This window comes from Hypomesus transpacificus, chromosome 23 (assembly GCF_021917145.1).
Source record: "Hypomesus transpacificus isolate Combined female chromosome 23, fHypTra1, whole genome shotgun sequence".
Lineage (NCBI taxonomy): Eukaryota > Metazoa > Chordata > Actinopteri > Osmeriformes > Osmeridae > Hypomesus > Hypomesus transpacificus.
Window position 1 is genome coordinate 1,136,006 of NC_061082.1, and position 21,359 is coordinate 1,157,364.

The 21,359-nt window shown below is 43.7% G+C and overlaps 1 protein-coding gene across 1 annotated transcript; it reads left to right on the forward strand.

The window, feature by feature from the left end:
* Positions 1–1,097: 1,097 nt before the first annotated feature.
* On the forward strand, positions 1,098–16,284 carry LOC124485544 (collagen alpha-3(VI) chain). The gene is made up of 7 exons (XM_047047229.1): positions 1,098–1,491; positions 9,553–9,664; positions 10,327–10,983; positions 12,657–13,253; positions 13,910–14,503; positions 14,941–15,564; positions 15,659–16,284. Exons 2-7 carry the CDS (start codon positions 9,580–9,582, stop codon positions 16,282–16,284), a joined length of 3,183 nt encoding a protein of 1,060 aa, XP_046903185.1. The 5' UTR covers positions 1,098–1,491; positions 9,553–9,579.
* The last annotated feature ends 5,075 nt before the right edge of the window (positions 16,285–21,359 follow it).

Sequence of the window (21,359 nt, forward strand, 5' to 3'; positions counted from 1 at the left end):
GAGGGAGGGCGGCTATGGCCTCCAGATCACAGAACATGGAGTCAGAAACTCTATAGTGGTTGGGGCTGTTAGAAACCACTTATTGAATAGGCCTGTGAACTTTCCAGGCCACAGCTTGAAGTTTTGTTTAAACGCAAAGATATGGTCGAAATCAAGCCTTTGCAGTGCAATGTTGTTGTTCCTCTTTGGAATAGTGGAACGCAGCAGAATAGACCACACTCTTATTTTGGCCTGTTTGGCCTATTTGCAGTAATCAAAAGCTGGAGTTGGGTTTGACTGACAGGTTCAGTTTATTATTATTGTTATATTTATTATAATCATCAGGGGTACGGGCAGGGTGATAAGCCGAGTCTAATGTCTGTTGGGTTTGTGGTAGTTTGCGGTCGCATTAGCGGTGTCTTGCATGTGCAGCTGTCAGTAGCATCAAGCCAGAACACAGTCTAGCCCCACACTCAGTGGGATATTGAACAGCAACCGTTATCATTTCAGAGTGTTTCAAATCGATAGCCAAACGACAGCAATTTGTCTGTGTGTGTGTTGTTCTATATGTCTCTATATCTTTCTCAATCTCTGTCTCTCTCGAAGGCTTGTGTCCTGATGGACCAACCAGGAGAAGGCCCCTTTCCCATCTGTCTAAGAGCCCTGTCCTTCCAGTCAGCATTGATGCTGTTAGCCTATGACTGGCCAAGGGGAACGTCAGCACCACCAAATGGCGGTTTGTGTACTTACTTTGTCAAAAAACATTTAAAACTTCAATCAACTGTAACCTCTCTAGCAATAACAAAAGGGGTAAAGAGTGATAACTCAATCATGCTGTTTTAGAATCCCCTGCTGTTTGAAATCTAGATCTCCCGATCATCAGCTTATCCAAAAAAGTGGAGATGGAAGGAGCAATAGAAAGACAGAGACAGAGAGAGAGAGGGAGAGAGGGAGAGAGAGAGAGAGAGAGAGAGAGAGAGAGAGAGAGAGAGAGAGAGAGAGAAACAGAAAATCCCGCTCCAGCTTCGTGACATCATCTTCCCCACTGCTCCCATCCAGACCAAACAGGGCTGTGCGTCTGGTTCTCGTTTAGACTTCTTTCTTTTCTTTTTTTTCTTCCTCTTCCTATCTTTTTTTTTGCCTCTGAGCAGAAAGTGGGAGGAGAAGGAAAAGAGGGGTGGCAGCTGTCCAGGAGTTTGGGAGTTTGTCCAGTCTCAGCCCTACAATCTGAGTCACAGCTCCACTGGTGAGCAGCTCAGAGTGTGTCTGTCTTCTGCACGACTGGATCAGTTCCTTCTCCTCTCAGTCTCTCTCTGTCCGTCTCTCTGCTGCACTTCCATCAGAGTCTCCATCACCGCCACCTCCGCCACGCTCATCCTCCTTCCTCTGGGAGGAGCCGTGCAGGCCTGCAACTCCAGGGGAAATACCAGGAGGATAATGACCTAAAGGCCCTCTTTTGCTACGTTTCAGTTTTTCAACCAAGTTTGTGGAATACAGCTTTTTCAGCAAAGGGTAAGTGGCGGACCGGCCTGGAATGTTTCATATCGCTTTGTTTTTGGGGTGCGAAAACAGTGAAAGTTGGATGTGTTGTTTAGTGTTAACCTGCAAGTTTTGAGCATGTGTGTTTCCGTAACTTTCACTCAGATACTACACTTGAGACTGTGCATAGTAAGACTCCTCATTTCAACATGGGAGTATATCATGTGCCTCAATAATACGTTTTCTCTGACAAGTCGACTTTTCGCTCATGTATATCAGAGAGCCTTGTTTGACGGCAGGGTGAGACCTATACTTAGAGGTCGAGGGGAGTGGAGGGGTTAGAGGTGAGCAGCAGTTACGACCAGGGAGGGAGTGCTCAGGGCTGCAGGACATGTGGACTAGAGAGACACACTGGAGAGCATGAAGAGGCGTGAATGGTCTCGCTTCGGACCGACTCTCAAACTGCTGCACCTCCGCTGTCATATTGCATCGTCTCTGTCGCTTTGCAGTACAATTCGTATTAAATCACCAGTCTGTAAGTACGAGTCTTGGAGCCTGAGTGTGAAAGGCAGTCATCAACATTAAGATTGAAGTTGAGATGCTTTATCTGAGGGTTGTGAACATATAAGGAGCTGCATTCCATAGAGGGTGCAGACGCGTTCCTCTGCAGAGGAGTGTGCAGGGCCTGTATTTCTTTCCTGCTCTCAAATCAAATCAGATTTTATTTGCACAGCCCTTTTGTTACAAGCAATGTTACAGAGGGCTTCACATAAGCCCAGAAAACTGCACCTACACCAGCCTCAAAAAGACAAGGAAAAACTCCAAAAGAAAAACCCAAGAGAACAATTTAACATTGGGAGGAGAAATAACATTTCATAGTTGTAGGAATAAAATATATTGTCATCTAGGCACGTTGTCTTCTTGCTGCCCCCACCCCAAAACTCTTGAGGTAAATTTGTAAAAAAAATATGTATATTTTAAGGACAATGAATGTGGTTGTAGCCTGGTCCTCCAGAGACAGTTTCCCGTCTGCATCCAGGTTCCCGTTTCCCACAGCAGACCCTGAGCTGTGCACCACCAGCTGAGAGGCAGTGGAGCTGAGATTTTTCACCAGCGGCCCTGCTCAGGACCACACCCTCCGGTGCGAATGTGAGAGTGGAAAGTGTAAAGAGAAACAGACAGGGGGAGAGAGAGAGCGTTTTCCACACTACCGGCCAGATGGACCAGGCTTGGGGGAACTTGTGGGGGATGGTCCCTTGTGGGGGATGGTCCCTTGTTAGAGACAGATATGTGTGTGTGTGAGGGGGGGGGCTGTTCCAGGTGGAGAGCATTAATCTTCAGTCTCACCACAGTGGAGGTCCACTCTACCCTCTGCGTAAGATGATCAGAAACCACAGCCAATGCTCTCCCTCGCTATAACTAGTTCAGTGGGACGTGCAACTTTGTGGTAAAAGACGTGAATGGGAGCATGGAGAATTATCTCTAAATTCCCAAGACAGTTTTCTGTCATAACTGTACTCCCACACACAATATCTTGGATAGCCCTTATCAGGAATCGTATTGGCAGAAATAAGTCACGGAAAATTCTCTGCAGGATTAGCTTTGTGAATCAGCCTGCCTTTGCTTTATGGGTCTTCTGTGTTCTCCAGCAAACTCTCAGTTTTTCCACAGTGTAGCGCATGAGACAAATTGGAGGAAGAAAAAAAAGATCATACATCTTCTGGAGCTGTCAGAGCTCAGCTCTGTCTTTGGGGATACTTATGTGCCACTTTAATGGCCACGTAATTCAATAATACTCATGTTGAAAGGCCATTTCTCACTCCGTAAGACAATTAGCATACTGCACAAGTGCCACTAATGAGCTTAAATGTACCCCGGGGTAGCTGTCCTGGACGTCACATTTGTGGTTAATCGTTGGAGAGAAAAAAACAACGAAATCTACGGTAATGCCTACATGCAGCCTCAGACTAAGAGTTTTCATTGAGGAAAACCACAACCTCTGAAGGTCGTGTTTGAGGTGGGACATCTGGCTCAGTGCCATCATTCATATCCAACGTCCTCCACATGACTATTTCCTAATAAGTGACACCTGCTGGATCACGTGAGGGCCCGCCTGTCCCAGGCCTGAGGCGATGGGTCACACATCTGCTGGGTGTTGGACGGGCTAACAGACACCAGCTGTGAGGAACTGGCCTGCTTGCATCCTTGTCCTCCTTTAACTCCATCACTGAGCCTCCTCTCAGCTGCAGCGCACATGTCACTTCCTGCCAGAGCCACCTGTGGGCCAGCCAGACCACGTGATTGGCTAGACATGGATTCTGACTGATGAGAGCAGTTGTGGTTGGCTTTGTTCTTTTTGATGTTGAATTATGAAGCATGCTTAGACTGTCTGCAGGGTTTACCTAGAACTAAAGGTTACAAAGATTACGTGGTGTACAATGCCAGTGAACATGCAAGAGGAGAAACATTTAACCACATCATGAGACATGAGACAGCATATCAGCTGGGATGGAGGACTGCTCAAGGTGCTGCTGGTGTAGCGGTTAATGTGTGACTGAAATACAAGAACATTACACCCAAGGAGTGATTTGTGGTTTGGACATTTTTTACATCCTGGAAGAGAATATGCTTTAGATCAAAAAATCTGCTCAGACGATGACTTGGCATGTTTCCCTGAAACTTCAATTGGTTTGTGAATGAACTGTACAGACGATTGTATGTTGTTTTCACTCCACACAGCCACCCACCCACCATGTAGTGTGTTTCTGTATTTAACTTCTGTTGACCTGAGTAGGAGTGTGCTGAAGCACGTTGTCCTCAGTGGTGATGACATGATGACATGTTGGTCAGCTTGGCTGTCCATGCAGAGGGGTGGCTTCAGGGTGACTCTGAATGGAGAGAGCAGACAGATTGCGCAAGAGTGGCTTTTGTGTTTCAGGACTGGCAGCTTACATGCAGGAACATAGAAGCCTAGTGGCTTATAATCCATGGGAGGCTGAAGGAACTGGTCCTCCATGATACATTTCCATTTTACAGGCGCTCTAATCCAGAGTGATTTACAGTAAGTACAGGGACATTCCCCCCAAGGCAAGTAGGGTGAAGTGCCTTGCCCAAGGACACAACGTAATTTTGCGCTGCCGGGAATCGAACCGGTAACCTTCTGATTAATAGCCCGATTCCCTAACTGCTCAGCCATCTGATGATAGACTCTAGTTAAAGCTGTAGGTGTATCTGTCTGTGTAGAAGACAGGCCTACAGTATAGGTGGTTAAAGAAGATGCCTGAAAACTCATCTCATACTGGTGTACAGTAATCTTCTGCCCACCCTTACTCTACTCTCCTTGGGGTCCGGGTGTTCAAACTGAACAAAGTAATGAGTGATTCTACTGTCCTAACACTAAGACGAAAGCACACTCATCAACTGCAAGGCTACATTCTCATCCGTGCAGTGGGGTCTGGATAAACAGTAAGCTAAGGGAAGTGTAAACGAGCCAACGTAACTTTACTCAATGCTCACACTGCAGCGTTTGTCCGGACCGGGCGAGTGTTTATACTTCATTATTGCTGGGTATTGTGAATGGCCTTGATTCAAACGCTCTTAACCCCAGCTTTTCCATCCCTCTGAAAGAGTCTTTTGGCCTCTTTCTTGGCAGTGGCTGAATTTCACTTAATTTAAATGGGATCCAGTAACATATCTGGTAGGATCTGACAACAACTGGATCAAGAACAGATAAATAGTTGAAACCTGTCTGGAGCCAGGATGAGCATCTGATGGTTCAGTGAGTCTTGTAGCATCACTTTAGCTTTTGGACTGATTCAACCTCAAGTAGACCCAGTACACAGCTTGTTCAAATGTTGCCATTTGCAGTTCACTAGAGTTGTATTACTGTATAGACTTGTGTAATGTGTTCACATATGAATAAAAAACCCTGTCTGGCCTAAGCTTGGGACATTTAAATCCATCCATTCTTCTCCAATGATACGCTTAGTTAGTGGTTGTATAAACAGTTTGAATACTCAGACCTACTGCGTCAAATCACTTCAGCCTTATTTGTGTTCCACAGTGCATAATGGAACTGACACACTGTGTGGCTTGCTCCCAACTTCCTCTTACTTTCATTCACCATCCTTTCAAAGAAGCTTCAGGCATAGGCCAAGTCGAATTAGAAGGATTGTAACCGGAAACCTTAGAAGAGTTGAATGCTCCATTTAATTTGACATGTTTCAATTGTCTCACACTGTTAGTGTCTCACACACGCTTCTAGTAACCCAACGTTACACACCTGGCATTCCCTGTGGAATCAAACCCTCCGAAACCAGTTCAAGATAACAGGTTGAAGACAGAGTTGTTTGACCCAACCAGTTTTAAACCTCTGTGTAAAAATTGCACAATTACAGCATTACATTGACATAAGAGAGTGTAGAGTAAGGAGAGAGTGAAATAGCAGGCTTGTGTGCAGTCTCCTGTGTGGCTGTAGTACCTCTACCTACCACAAGAGGACACTAGCATTCATGCGTTCTCCTGCAGTTCTGAACTTGGCTAGGGAGAGCACAGTGTGTGGGAGCACTAACTCTCCCTGGTTTCAGCTGCAAAAAATTGGCTGTGTTATATGTCCATTGTTCGGTTAATGGCGTACACCTTTGCAGACTTGTTAACCAGCAAACACTGTTCTTATGTTCCGAGGCCTCTCTTTGTTAGGGGCCAGTGTTTCATTCTTCTATGGGAAAATTCCTCCCAATGGCAGAAGGGCTTTTGCCAAGTGGATGACTGTAAAGTTCGTTTCATGGTCAGATTTATGGTTTGAGAGTGGTTAAGGGTTTCGCATGACACTGCTGATTCCGCATTTAATGTGCGTCTCTTTAACATTTAATTTGTGTACAATACGACTGTGGTATTATCAACACAAATTCTTGAGTTTGTTCATCTCATAAGTGTGATTAGGAGTGCTTTCCACCACGATTACCACCCTGCTGCCCCACTCTATAAATGGTGTCTGCGGGGATGCTAATGGGTCTGCAACAAGTCTTTCTGTCTAGCCCCAGGGCCCTCGCACACTCACAGGGTGGTGGTCATCTGGTAAATATCCCAGCTTTATGGTGTGCTAGCGATGCTGCGACGGAATTTTGATGGTAGGCCTGCGTTTGCACACAAAATGTGCTTGTTATCTACGTTAAAACACACGGTTCTCACAAAAGTCCTATGGTGATTTCATTGAACTTTTAATTTTTATAATAATAATAATTCATTTTATTTGAGGGCGCCTTTCAAAGCACCCAAGGTCACCTTACAGGGCATAGTTAAAAAACAAAATCAACAATGATAAAAAACAAGAACAAGACACATTATGATTGGCACTTGTGCAGGCAGGCAGACACTCACTATGCCTGTTTACTCCCAAGCACTTTTCCTGAGGCAACCTTTTCACACCATAAACTGTGCAGGCTGTGTGCCCTTTTCAACATGTTTTAATTTCCCTGGACATTAATTAAGGATACAATAAGAGAAAAGCTGTCCAAACAGAAACCTAAATCCCAACTGTGAAATTGGACTTTCCAGTCCAACACCTCTTTAAAGAACACAATATTAAGAAGATGGAAAATGTATTCTTTGCCAACAGCAGATAATTGCTGATGTAGACTGGTTGTTTTTACAAGTGTTTTTCATTCTGCCAATCCACTCAGCACAAAGATACCCACCATTCCAGCTCAACAATACCCGTACTGTTACCGACTAGGACAGGCAAAGGTCAAATATACACTGTCTGGCGGTGATCTGAAAGACACAACAAGAGTGCTGCTGTTGTTGTTTTGAACCCGGAACTGGAGGTATTTTCTGTCTTGGGCGTCATGTTGATGTGGTTAAGGGAGAAATGCATGTGAAACCTCAATGTTAGACAGCTGTGAGGGCTTGGCTGGCCTGCACTGATGCTGTGGTGGCTGCAGATCACATGTCTCGGTTCACGTTGTGAAGAGATTGTTGACTGAGGCTTTTCTCTTCCTCCCATGGTGTGTGGAAGGTTAAATATAACTCTGGACGTGTACTTGGCTTTTGGAAATATGCTTGCAGAATGTTCTGCATGTGGGAAAGGGAGGAGAACATAAACAAAGCTCAAAACAAAAATATAAAATAAAAATAAATGTTATTCCAGAAGAAAAGGTTGTCATCTACCAACCTTGGTCTAATGTAATATTTCCATTAGAGCAGGACTACAGTATGCTAATGAGCACTGTTCTTTTTGAGTCAACTGAACGTGGCATCTGGTGTGGGCTAGATGCTGTGGTAGTGTAGTGTAGTATGTAGTAGGGAATATTTAGACGGAAGCCTGTGTTTTTGTTAGAAAGAGCAAAGGATGGGAGTGACAATAACAACTGACAAATTAGTCTCTTACTAAGCGTATCAAGTTTACATTATAGGTGTGGACCAACATGATTATAAACCATATCAGAGGCCTGTTCCATATAGCAAGTTTAGCAATTAAGCTATTGGTTAGTCTGTCTGATTTCAGTTAATTTGGTTCCATTAAGCAAGTTCAGCATAGTTCAAGCTCAATTGCTTTGGCAAAGTCCTCGCAAATTTGCTTGTTTGCATTGACTTTACATTTAATCAGGGGCACTGGCCCCTGTAGACCCCGGTGTAGAACCGCCCATGTTTAATACATTATACAATGATAAATGATGAGATACAAACCTACATGCGTTTTAATTATCATGGTATATGAAATGTCTCAATCTGAATTTCCCAATAAATTAAAATGATCGCAGCTACTTAAACCACACCTTAGGCAAAACCCCTCCCACACCCAGCCGTGACCAATCCTATCAGCATCCAGTCAATACGTGCAGAAGGACTAGCTAACTGACATATACCTAGCTCAAGTTTTCGTTTGCGCGCAAAATTGTAAAAAGTGCAAATCTGGTACCCCTAAAGTACCCCTTTCCAAAGCTCACAGTCCAAGAGGAAATATTCCAGCAGGGTGGAGGCCCCATTCACAGTTAAATAGTGTTTAAGATCTACTAGATACTACTAGACTAAGATACTAACTAAATAACATTGTTTGTTCCATTCAGCTAGAGCTAGCTAGCTATAGTGTTACCAGAGAAAGTCTAATAAGGGGAGAACAGCCACTTTTGGGAAACTTCCGGCTTCTGAACTGGTTGCAGTTCCACTTGAGGTTCCATATGAGGGCACTCACAGGCGAGTGCAGAATGCAGAATGGAGGTCTATGGAGCAATAGGCCTAACCCTCAAAATCCACTTTTCTCCGGATATAATGTTTTGTCGAGTAATTTGAATGTTCCATTTGAAAGGGGAGGCACAGAAAATAAACACTGCTTTAAAGTCGCTATTTTGTTCTACAAAGCCTTTTAAAATGTCAATGACGTCATACAATCAGCATTCATTAGCAGAATACTAGCATGTTATGGGCAACAACGACTCACCCTGTAAGAAATGTAAACGACAAAAGTACTTGTTTATTCACTTTCGACCTATAATCTATGTTGAACTTGCAAAAACTACAATCAAATCTGAGATTTCTCAACGACAATCAGGCAAAGGAGACAAATTTAGCGGTCCAGCTCCATAGACTCTCATTCATTTTGCACTCGCCCGCGATCACCCCCAGTGGATTTCTGGTGGAACTGCAACCAAATTCGGTACAATGGGGCTTACAGTAATAGGGAGTGGTCAGGCCCTTGTTAGACGGGCTCTGGTGTTACTTCTACTCCAAGCTCAGCAGTTTACAGTGGGACCCGCTATACAAAGAAACGCAGCTTGACTGGCTAGCAAGATTAAGGTAGGCAGAATCTTTTGCAAAAGGTCAATAAAAAATAAATAAATAAAAATTTACATCTAAATCCATATGTCTCCATCTTTTATTCTCCTGATACACAAGCCATGTTTTATATGTTGGTAAATAACTATAGGCTAGCCTATTAATACAACCTGGGTCAAATTCGTCTGCTTGCATGAACTAAAAGTGGAACGGCTTTATCTGTGCCTGGTTTGATAGGTTTGTTCAAGTCAGGTTTGAGTCTTTTTTGCGTGCGCTTTCCAAAACAGGCCCCTGATGATGACACGTCCGTTTCATTTGCAGGTGATCTTTTCAGCGCTTCAGTAGAAGATGGCGAAGCGTCGGCTGATGCCGCTATGCGCTCTCGTCTGCTTCCTGTTCGCAGGACTGCTGACCAAACTTGATGCTCAGGAAGGTAAGTTTACCTCACAGTGCACCATAGACAACTTACATGGTACTAGTCTCTAAAGATTCCAGATCTGTTGTGACAAAATCTGAGTTTGTTGAGTTTTAGGGATGACCAGCATATCAGCAATGCTCAACATTCCAGGAGCATCACTTTCATTGCGTTTGACTATATAATATAATATCATCATATATGATATTACTTGGAAGGTTTCATCTGCTCAGTAATTGTGACCTTCCAAGCAATTCAAAGGGCAAAGGTCAATAGGATATCTGTTCATTTAAACAGGATATACTAGGGTAGTATCAGCCAAACAATATGAAATTAAATTAACAATGATGATCGTACTTAGTCTGATCTTTGCTGTCAAGATGGAAGTCGGTTTATGTGTTGATGTTTCAATTTTATAAACACAAATATTGGGTTGTTTGTGCTGTGAAGCAGTAAGAGCACTGGGTTTCCTGACACGATTAAAGGGTCTACCTATGGATTGTGCTGTAGACTGATTGCAAGTCTAGGGGGCTGAGGTTAGTATTGGTTGTATAGTCCCAGCAGTTCTGTATGGTAGCTCGTAGCACTATTATTCTGGAGTGTTGGTGTTCAATCCACATGGGATTGGAATATCTTGGTGCTCTGTGAGGGTCCTCAAAACCAGGTTTTCTCTTTTGAAGATTGTGCACAAGGCCTGCCGGCTGATATATACTTTCTAGTGGACTCATCATGGAGCATGGGACAGGAGAACTTTGAGTACGTAAGACAGTTTCTGTACAGAGTGGTAAAAGCTCTGCAACAGGGGGGCGGGAGCAGGTTTAAGTTTGCCCTGGTACAGTACAGCGGTTCGCCCAAAACCGAGTTCCAACTCAACACTTACCAGTCGTTCCGGGAGGTCCTTGGGCACATCGAGGCCATGGTCTACCGGGGCGGGGGAACCAGGACGGGGCTAGGCCTGGACTTCCTCATCCGGGCCCATCTGAACGCCGCCTCGGGCAGCCGCGCCAGCGACGGCGTGGCCCAGGTGGTGGTGGTCCTGACGGATGGACGCTCCCAGGACGACGTGGCCGAACCAGCCCAGGTGCTGCGTCTGGCGGGCGTGGAGGTTTTTGCCGTGGGCGTTCAGGACGCGGTGGACTGGGAGCTCAGCGAGATGGCTAGCGAGCCACAAGACGTTCACGTTTTCAGCGTAGACACTTTCACAGCCTTGGCGGGCATTATCCAGGACTTAGTGGTGGGGTTGTGTGGCGCCGTGACCCTGGCTGGGGGCGGGGCTCCTGTAGCGCTGACAGCCCCCATGTCGGTTGAAGTCAGACGTTTGGCTGGAGATGTGACAGGTAATGCAAAGGGGGCCTGTGTCACTACCATACTAATGCCCTTGTGTTGAAGAAACTCAGCTGTAAATGCAGCCTTGAATGGACTTGGTATTTTAACATGACAATAACCATTAATTTAGCATTCATCCAACCCATTAACATCACTCGGTTTCTCGGTACGTTTATTTTGTCCATAACAGTTTGAAAAACAGCAAAAGGTTTGCATGTCTTTGACCCCCCTAATGCTTCTCAGAGGAGAGGTTTCTGCTATTGTATGTCTAAGCCAAGCTGTGTTAGAATGCTTGAGCATGAACTGAGAGCCAACCATCTCAGTCAATGGTCATATTAATATTGAAAGTTAATACCAGAAAGGGGAAAATAAGGAGATTTCCCTTTTAAAGGAAGACAGGGTTCACTTTACTACACAATATTATGACATGTTGAAGACTTCATTTTAAGACCCGTATTTCAGATCACCACCATAGTAGGGCTACAACATCTTCATCTCTACCTTCATACTATTTCTACTTCTCTCTTTTTTGTCTATGACATCTTATCCGTATACAGTACATACAATAAGCAAAGACCATTTAACCTAAAACTTTGATTCCCACCAAAACTCAAGCTCTCGTGTTGCCTAGACAACTTCATAGAGGAGACACCAGGTTTTCTTTTTGGCTTTTAATTATGGCTAACCAATCACCCACCACTGCTTGAATGTCTTGTTTATGTTTGTGTGTATGTTTGTGTGTTTATCAGTTAATGTCTACATAACTGTGTAAAATATGTGCGCAATATTCTACTACGGAAACAGTGATGAACCTGCCTGTGCTTATCCTTACTCTGCAGCGGAACACAACAGCTGTTGTCAATGGTAACCATCACATAACACAAACCTTTTTTGTCAAAGATTTATTGACAAAATGTATAACACACAGCAGTACACCTAGAGAGTTAGCTCACTATAAAATATTGAATTGAAAGCTTAACATGGTCTAATGTCAAAATAATGTTGTTTCTACAACATTAACAATCTCTCAAATTAAGACCTGCATATTTGGTTTATCACACACAATCACATAGGATAAAACCTTTCTATACGTACATTTTTATTTCACGTAGGGACTCTGAAGCATCAAGGATGAGCCACAGGGTCATGACTGGTCACATGATCTGAGGTCTGTAACAGGAGTCTGCATGGGATGGCTGAACTCAATGGAGCTGGTTTGAGGCACAGTCTGTAATAGTATAATGAAAGGGTTATTTTAGAGTATGTAGCATATTAAGTATATAACATCATATATGCACACACATAGCTTTATATCTGAAGAAAAGACTTTCAGTACGTTTATGTAATTACATAAAAAACGTCAATGTTTTATTTCTACACAAAACATGCCACTCAAACATCACAGTATTGTGTTTCTCTAAAACACACAAGTAAACAGACTGATTTAGATTCCTCATTAGTCTACAAATACTTTGTACCTTTGGTAGCTCCTTGATTCAGCCGACATGCAGTATGATCTGCTTTTGTGATGTTTTATTATGGATTGTGTTCACCATGAATGTTACTTTACACATGCAATGATGTGCCAGCACGCTGTCTTTTTCTTTCTCTTTCACTGTTTTAACGCTATCACATCGCATTTTGTTCTGTTTTGTCTCTCTCCTCTCTCCCTCTTCTTTCAAAGCACAAGAATCAGCCGACCTAGTTCTCTTAATTGACGGATCTGAAAACGTTGGAGCGGCTAACTTCCCCCGTGTGCGTGATTTGGCTATAAGAATCATACAGGGCCTTGATGTGGGCAGGGACAAAATACGGGTGGCCGTGGTTCAGTACGGCGCCGACCCTGAGATTAAGATCTATCTAAATAGTTATGAAAACAAAGCCGCTGTCCTGGATGCCGTAAAGGCCCTTACCTTCATGGGAGGTGACGAGGCTAATCTCGGTGCGGCCTTGGAGGAAGTGGCAGAAAACCTGTTGAGCCAGGTGGCCGGGGGCAGGGCGGAGGAGGGGGTGCCCCAGGCCCTGGTGATTATCAGTGCCGGTCCATCCACGGACGATACTGGCGCGGGCGACAGGTTGCTTAAGCAGTCCAACGTTATCACATTTGGTGTGGTGGTGGGTGCGGAGGCCACTGCTGAGTTGGAGACGGTTACCACAGATAAGAGCTTTCTTCTGTCGGCCCCAGATTTCAGTGCAGTGGCTGTCATGGGTGACCAACTGCTACCTTACATTAACGGGGTGGCCCAACGCACAATTGTCGTTCAGAATGAGTTCACGGAAGGTAGGTACTTTTATGCAAGATGGGGAGGGGAGTTGGTGGTTTGGGGACATGGGAAACTAAATAAGAAAGAAGGCACTTTTACATCTAGCAGACAGCAATGTGAATTCCTTTCTTGTAGGTGCACCAAGGTAAGAACATGACAATAAATATTTTCCTGAAAATTAATAATAAATATGTAATGTAATGTAATATGTAATTATAAATGATGTTGATGCTTTTTGAATCAATCTTGCTGATAACAGACCTTACGGCCACTGTTATCAGACAGTATGATGGAATTGTAGCTTAAATACTACCAATGCATTATTATTATTAATTAGGGTGATGAGAAGACTTGAATGGCAGTGGAAGTAATGTTTTCCACAGCTGTAGCTTTGTGAACTGATTGCCGTCATCACGTGGTATCAAATACTGTACAATCGAACACTCAATGGAAACCATTCAGATTTAAATATTATTTTAGCAGTTGTGGCAATCATCAGTCATTTATTGAAATACATATATTATATATATTTTTATTTTATTGTAGTATTGAAAGAAATTATGAAATTACTCAAGTCAAAATATTAGTAGTTGATATTCTCATGCACCACTTCAAAAGCTTGTCTCATATTTAACTTTGAAGTTAAGACTAACACTCCTGCCTTATTTTACAGCCTTTGAAGTTGGAAATAGGGACATCATTTTCCTCATTGACAGTACCATGGGTGCCACAATTGTCAACGCCATACGCGAGTTCATCAAAAAGTTTGTCCAGACAATGCCAATCGGACCGGGCGGGGTGCAAGTGGGTGTGGCCCAGTTCAGCAACACCCCCCGATCGGAAATCGACCTGAACGCCTTTGGAACCAAGGAGGACCTGATAGCCGCTCTTGGCCGAATCAAACCAAAACCCGGCCAGGTGGTGAACATCGGAGCAGCCTTGAACTTTGTGAGAACCAACATGCTGCGGGAAGAGAAGGGAAGTCGTATTCAGCAGGGGATTCCTCAGCTGGTGCTGCTGATGACAAGTAAGAGATCCAGCGACAGCGTGGAGCAGCCTTCCGAGGAACTGCAGCGTATGGGAGTCCTGACCCTGGCCGCGGGCTCCAAGACCGCTGATGAGCAGGAGCTAAAGCGCATTGCCTTTGCCGAGAGCCTGGTGTTCATGTTCAAGGACTTCCGCATACTGATTCGCCAGCCCAAGCTTCTCGTCTCACCGCTCTCCACTCTGACCGGGGTGGTTGTGACTGAGGGACCCACAGAACCAGGTAAAATATTGCTTAATTTACATTTAGTCATTTAGCAGACACTCTTATCCAGAGCGACTTAAAGTAAGTATAGGGACATTCCCCTGAGGCAAGTAGGGTGAAGTGCTTTGCCCAACGACAAAACTTCATTTGGTACGGCCGGGAATCAAACTGGCAACCTTCAGATTACTAGCCCAATTCCCTAACTGCTCAGCCACCTGACTCCCCCCCCTAATTGACCACGTCTTTTTCAGTATGTTTGATACTTCCAGTTCCAGGTTGAATTGAATCTTCACCTAATCAAAGATGACCTTTGAGAAGGATGTTATCTACAGATGTGATCTATAGATGTGATCTGCACTGAAAGTCGGTTATAAGGAGTTGGTGGTGTTTTTGTGGATGGATGTGAAGAGCTGTGAAGTCATGTTGTTTCCTCTGCGTTTGCTTGATCTCTCTAGTGGTCGAGATTACGACAGTGCAGACTCAGCGGATGGTGCGAGACATCATCTTCCTCGTTGATGGCTCAAGTTACACTGAAAGCAACTTCCGTTACGTGCAAGAATTCATCGCCGAAGTCGTCAACCGGTTGGATGTTCGGCCAGACCGAGTTCAGATCGGCCTCATGCAATTCGCAGAAAACCCTAAGATTGAGTTTTACCTCAACACTTTCTCCAGCAAACAAGACGTGCTGAACAGCGTCTCCCAACTCAGAGGGGTGGGAGGCTCCATTCTGAACACAGGAGCTGCTATGGATTACGCCCTCGCCAACATGTTCCAGGCCTCCGCAGGGTCCCGGAAGAGACAGGGTGTTCAACAGGTGTTGGTTCTGGTCACCGGTGGCCCATCCCAGGACCAGGTTAAGAGGATAGCTGACAAAGTGGCCCTGGCAGGCGTACTGACCTTCACAGTCAGCTCCGGCCAGGCAGACAGCGTTTTAATGAAGTCGGTTGCTTTTGTTCCAAACTTGGCTTACCATGAAAGTAGCTGGACTGGACTGGCAAATGTTGTGGAGGAAATCATGACCCCTCTGATCACCGTGGTGGGTGATACTGATGTGACTGAGGGAGGAGTCATAGAGGAAGGTGAGTTCAGAGATTTTTTCTATGATAATTGTTCTTAAAAAAAAAAATTTTTTTTTACAGATTTTAATCTAAATCTTTTCCTTTTCCATTTCAGTCACAGGCGGAGAGAGGGATGTGGCTTTCCTGATTGATGGCTCTGATAATGTACGAGCAGATTTCTCTTACATCCGGGACTTCATCCTCAAAGTCATTGAGCCTCTTGACATTGGATTGGACAGAGTACGAATTTCAGTTGTCCAACAAAGTGAGAGGCCAACGGCTAACTTCTACCTAAACACTTATCAGAATAAAGATGAAGTAATGAGAGCTGTAAATTCACTTACTCCGGCTGGTGGTCGAAGTCTCAACACGGGGGTTGCCTTGAAATTCATGAAGGATACCATATTGTCCGAAAAACATGGCAGCCGTGCAGCTCAGAATGTACCCCAGTTCATGATTGTTTTGAGTGGCAGCAAATCAAAGGACAGTGTCAAGGAGTCAGCCGTCGCCTTAAAGACCGATGGAGTGGTACCGTTTGGTGTGGGTGTCAAGGATGCGGACCGTAAGCAGATTGAGGCCATTTCTCACAACCCCTCCTTTGCCTTCAACGTGAAGGATTTCAGTGAGCTGAGCACCATCCCCCAAAAGCTCAACAGCTATGTGAGCCTCCCCAAGGAGCAGCTCCAAGAAGTCCTCCTTAAAGGTAAGACAAAACCTATCTCTTTTTGCGTGTTGATTTGAATCTTTGCCAACACTCTAAATCATGGTTTTGATGATGTTCTTGGATGCTTGTTCGTCTAAATATACTTCTGTTGTTGTTGTTGTCTCAGTCCATGGCAAACCTATAAAAAGAGATATTGTATTTCTGCTGGATGGCTCTGATGGCACAAAAAAAGGATTCCCAGCAGTAAGAGACTTTGTTCAGAGTGTAGTGGAGAAACTAAATGTGGATGAGAACAAAGACAGAGTCTCAGTGGTTCAATATTCTGACAAACCACAAACCAATTTCTATCTGAATTCTCACAAAACAAAGGATGCGGTTAGCAATGCCATTAATAATCTGAGACACAAAGGTGGAAGAACCCTGAACACAGGTGCAGCCCTCCAGTACCTGAGGCACAACGTCTTCACCTCCTCCTCGGGGAGCAGACGTCTCGAGGGCGTGCCCCAGATCCTCATTCTTTTGAGTAGCAAGCAATCCAGAGATTACGTAAAGGGCCCTGCGATTGCTCTTAAAGATCTTGAAATTGTGTCTATGGCGGTCGGAGTTGGAGATGCAAATCTCCATGAGTTGGAGGTAATTTCCTTCAAACCTGGTTTCACCTACAAGGTGACAGAGTTCTCTGAGTTGCCCTCAATCCAGGCACAGCTTATTTCTACTCTTAAAAGCCTGACAAATGACACAGAGGAATTTGTCACTCCTGGAATCCCAGAAGTTGTAGGTAAGAACCTCCGTTTTGATAAGAGTATGCTAATAACAATAAGCATACTACAATATTTAATTCTGGTACAATGCCAGAATTTGGCATGATAAAAAAAAAACTAAACAAATTGCATGACATCAGATGCTACAATAGATCTACTTTGTACTCCACTTTTTCCTCTCAAACTTTTTATTGTCTTTTTCTGTTTCTGATCAACTCTGCAACAAATGAGATCCGTCTTTATCAAGAGTGATAAAAAGCCTTTTATTTCATTTGTCAAAATTCTTTCCACCACTTTTTACGTTTGTTCATTCTTACCTCAATGCGACGTTGAGAATTTATTCCAGACTTGACATCTTTTCTTTTTCGATAAAAAGATGATTCCATCACTATACTTGTGATGATACCTTGTAGAGCAGTAGCTTGGCTCATGAAACATGCATTCAATATTCCATCTTGTTCGCTCATGCAGATATGCATGTACTGTGAGTGTCTTACAACAACACAAGAAACAACATCAATAACTATATTTGAGTATCCTGTGATCAGAAATGATGCTGTCGTTAGGATTCAATAATGTTGAATTAAACTCTGGCCAATGTGTTTAATTTCTATTGTCACAACCTAGTTGATACAGGGGACGACAGAAAGGACATAGTGTTTCTCCTTGATGGTTCAGACGACTCCAGAAATGGTTTGCCAGCCATCCGAGAATTTGTGCGAAGAATGGCGAGTGAACTGGACTTCGACGGGGGACATGTTAGAATCTCTGTAGTCCAATACAGTGATGATGCAGTGGCCTACTTTGACCTCAAAAGTCACAAAACCGGGAGGGCTGTTATTTATGCCATGAGAAGTCTCAGACACAAAGGAGGAAGGCTTCGGAATACTGGGGCCGCACTTCAGTTTGTCAGGGACAACGTTTTCACGGCCTCGGCTGGTAGCAGACGCCTAGAGGGAGTTCCTCAGGTGCTGTTTTTGTTAACTGGCGGAGAGTCGAACGATGACATCTCAACTGTGGCCTCTGATCTGAAAAGTCTCGGAGTCCTTTCTTTTGCCATTGGGATGAAAAACGCTAAGGACGTGGAGCTGCAAAAAATAGCCTACTCCTCAAGATTCCTTTTCAATCTACCTGTCTTCGGTGAACTTTTATCTATACAGCCGGAAATTCTCGCCTTTGTAAAGTCAAAAATGGGAATTGAGCCCCCGACCATTGTTGGTAAGATCTTTATGATTCTCTTGAGTTCAGAATCAAGATGACTCCAAGCATTTACGCTATTGGCCTTGAATGGTTTGAATTCACATGAAACTGCATCATCATTTGAAGAAAAAAATCAGTTTAATTTCCCTCAAACTGCCTGCTTTGACTAGAGGCCAACTCTTTGAATGGTTAAGCTGTATGCATGTACACTTATTGTGTAAACCAAAGATCAGTTGCTAGATATCATGACTTGTCAAATGACCAGTCATATACGTGGCATTATCCTTTTCAACAAATCGGAACAATCAAAATCTTGATTGTTTGACATCAGAAAAGTCTTTGTATTCTTTCAGCTTAAGCTCTTTCTTGAGCCAATGATGCCAGTATCATTGATTTGTTTATAAATTCCGTTAGATTCTTATTCTGCGTACACTTTCCCTTCCTCCTCTTGTTCGTGGAAGTGGAGCATTTCATTTCAACTTCTTTTTGATTCAACTACAAATTTCCTTATCTGCAAACTTTCTTAAATGTTTTGCCATTTAAGACAATGTTCATTCCAACTACATTTTTATGTATTATTTTGCATGGATGGAATGTTAATCATTTTGTAGTACACCTTACAGTGTTGATGTAGCCTAATTTTGCATTCAATAATCTGTACATGGAGCTTTTATAAACCGATCCTTCAATGTTTTTTCTTAGTGGAATTAGACGCAGCACAAAAAGACATTGTATTCCTACTGGACGGATCTGATGATACAAGGAGTGGATTTCCCTCAATGCGTGACTTTGTGCAAAGAATAGTTGAGTCACTCAGTATTGGGGAAAACATAGATCGTGTTGCTGTTGTCCAGTACAGCACAGAGCCTGAGGCCCATTTCTTTCTAAACTCATACCATGATAAACAAGACGTTATTAGTTCCATTCAAAGTCTGCAGCCCAGAGGGGGTCAAATCCTCAACACTGGGGCAGCTCTTGAATATGTGAGGACTAATGTCTTTACTGCCACCTCTGGAAGCAGAGACCACGAGGGGGTCCCTCAGATATTGATTGTGCTGAGTGGTGGGAGATCTCAAGATGATGTTGGAGGTGCAGCGATGGCTTTAAAACGGGATAGAATTGTGCCATTCAGTATTGGGTCAAGAAATGCTGACATCCTCCAGCTCCAGATGATTACACAAATTCCCACCTATGCTCTGTCTGTCCCTGTGTTTGATGACCTTGCAAGCATCCAACAGCAACTTTTGGCACTTGTAAAAAGGGTGCCTCGTCAACCAAGACTGGATCAAACAACTGTAGTAGGTAAGGTGTTTTTTTTATTATCTCTTTTCTGTGTCCTTGACTTTGTTCCTACGCTGTGTGTTTTCTTTTGAAAATGTAGCCTGCTTGTTTTTCGTCTCATTCACCTGCATTTGATGGAAGGAATCCATTGCACATTATTAGCAAAACACTATAGTAATCATATGTAGCAGTGCATTTATCATCCTAAATGACAAAGTCATTCTATTTATATATCGCCAGACATATCTGGATCAATTCAACGGGATGTTGTGTTTTTACTGGATGGCACGGATGAAACTCTAAATGGATTCCCAGCCATGCGTGACTTTGTTAAGAGAATGGTGGAGAAGCTCAATGTGGGAGTGAACAAAGATCGAGTTTCAGTGGTCCAGTATGGCAGAGACCAAGAGGTCCATTTCTACCTGAACACATACACCACCAAAGATGATGTTCTTGAAACTGTTAGAGGGCTGAGGCACAGAGGAGGCAGACCCCTCAACACTGGGGCAGCTCTCCAGTACGTCAGGGACAACGTCTTTACTGCCCCGTCTGGAAGCAGGCGTCTGGAAGGCGTTCCCCAGATTCTGATACTGCTGAATGGTGGGCGGTCCAGTGATGATGTCAGTCAAGCAATCACAAACTTGAAAGGAATTGGTGTTATGGCATTGGCTGTGGGAATAAAGAATGCAGATGAACTTGAGCTACAAATGATTTCATTTCAACCCAGCTATGCTTTCCATGCCCCAGATTTTAATTATCTCCCAAGCATTCAACAGCAGATGTTCTCTGCCATTGAGAGTGCAATGTCCACTAACCTGCCAACAGTAATGGGTAAGACAAATACAACTGATGTGATATGAACATAAGAGTGACAGTGATACTGTAAGATGTTGATGGAATTTAGCAAAGGGTTGTTGCATTTTGTTACCAAACAAAAGTGGTCGGATGTTGTGTTTGCTCTGAATGATAATTAACCCGTCTCCTGACTGCTTATGATTACAGCAGATAACATCAAGAACAGGAGGGACGTTGTATTTTTACTTGATGGCTCAGATGATTCTCGGGGGAGATTCCCAGATATCAAAGACTTTGTGCAGAGAGTAGTGGAGAAACTTAATGTAGGAGTGAACAAAGACCGTGTATCTGTGGTCCAGTACAGTGATACAGCAGAAATCAATTTCGATTTGAACATGCACTCAACAAACAGCAATGTTCTTGATGCCATAAGAGGCCTGACACACAAAGGCGGTTATCTCCTTAACATTGGAGCAGCCATCCAGTTTGTCATTGACAATGTGTTTACTCAAGTGTCTGGAAGTAGACACATGGAAAGAGTTCCACAGATACTGATATTAATGAGTGGTGGAAGATCCAGAGATGACATAAGAGCATCAGTATCAAAACTGAAAGAAATGGGAGTTCTTTCAATTGGCATTGGCACCGGAGATGCAGACACACTCGAACTTCAGACAATATCTCATGAACCAAACTATGCCCTGTCCATCACTGATTTTGAGGACCTTCCAACTATTCAACAAGAACTGTTGTCATTGTTAAAAGAGGTACCCAATGAACCAAAGCCAACTGTTCCAACTATGAGTTTTGGTAAGATACTGCTTGTTTTTATATTTTAATTACCATGTAGCTTACTTGTGGCTTAAAACGGACAACAATTGACCTGTCTCATTCGAGTAGCCTGATGGAATAATGTACATTTGTTATCAATTGCTCTTTACCCCTGTTACTACATTTCTGGACCCACGGGACAGAAACCCCAGCAAGGCATTTTGCAACTTCTCTTTGGTTTCATTTCAGATTCTGACAGAAAGGATGTGGTGTTCCTCATTGACGGCTCTTACGATTGTAGAAATGGCTTTGAAGGAATCCGTGGCTTTGCAGAGAAAATAGTG